Source organism: Apodemus sylvaticus, chromosome 4, assembly GCF_947179515.1.
Source record: "Apodemus sylvaticus chromosome 4, mApoSyl1.1, whole genome shotgun sequence".
In the NCBI taxonomy this organism is placed as follows: Eukaryota; Metazoa; Chordata; class Mammalia; order Rodentia; family Muridae; genus Apodemus; species Apodemus sylvaticus.
The window spans coordinates 72,855,420-72,856,351 of NC_067475.1; the positions used below are offsets into that span (position 1 = coordinate 72,855,420).

The following is a 932-nucleotide window of genomic DNA, read 5'->3' on the forward strand; positions in this document are numbered from 1 at the left end:
TCTCAAGTGCCTTGCTACCTCAGTCCACCAGAGTAAAACAAAAGGCAATTTTCAAGGCTGGGTGGCTTAAGAAATAACTCACAGGTGTACCTGCACTTCCAAAACCTATTCATAAACCACCTGTCTCCAGAGTGGAGAGAAGTGGCCTATCAGGGTTTCCTGAACCAAGAAGCTCTTAGCAATGTATCAAAATTATGGACTCCTTTAAATAATAGCTTACATGAGTTACATTAAAAACTTGGGGTTACAAAAAATAGCAATACCAAAATTACAGGTCTTATGAGTGTTGGTACATTCCAGGCCTCTATGAACACCTGCTTAGTCTAGAATGGAAACAGGGTAAGAGAAAATCAGACTGCAGGCTCCCAGACATAACCCAAGTCCACAGACAAAGACAGCTCTTAATGAGATGGTCCAAAGACTGAACACATGGAAAGCTCCTTGAGGAAACAGAATAAGCTGGCAGAAAGTAGCCCCATGAATAGTCCCCTCAGTGACACTCTGTCTCCCATTTCTTCTCAGGCCTACATATTCACGGAAGAATGTCAAGTGATAAGTCCAGTGACCCTAAGAATGATCTCAGGAATTGTGATCCCAGATGTGTACAAAAGTGCGAGACCAAATGCCAACCCAGCTGTCTAAGGAAGCTGCTACAACGCTGCTCTGACAAGTGTACACTAGACAAGTGCCCACCACCAAATTGTCCTCCATGTCCTCCATGTCCTCCATGTCCTCCATGTCCTCTAGCGTGTCAGGCACAGTGTTCTGCACCAACTTCCCCACTGTGTCCCCCACTGTGTCCCCCGAAATGTTCCTGGCCATGTTCACCACCATGCTCATGCCCCTCACCATGTCCACCATCATGCCCCCAAAAGCTATGCATTAAGCCTTGCCCTCCCAAGTGCCCCTCTCCAAGCCCACCCCCAGAGTGA

The 932-nt window shown here is 47.0% G+C and overlaps 1 protein-coding gene across 1 annotated transcript; it reads left to right on the forward strand.

The window, feature by feature from the left end:
- The first annotated feature begins 542 nt into the window (after window positions 1-542).
- Window positions 543-932, forward strand: LOC127682317 (late cornified envelope-like proline-rich protein 1). Its single transcript, XM_052178688.1, has one exon. The coding sequence runs from the start codon at window positions 543-545 to the stop codon at window positions 930-932; it is 390 nt and encodes a 129-aa protein (XP_052034648.1).

Coding starts and splice junctions, on each gene's coding strand:
- LOC127682317 (XM_052178688.1), top strand. CDS start 543: ATGTCAAGTGATAAGTCCAGTGACCCTAAGAATGATCTCAGGAATTGT.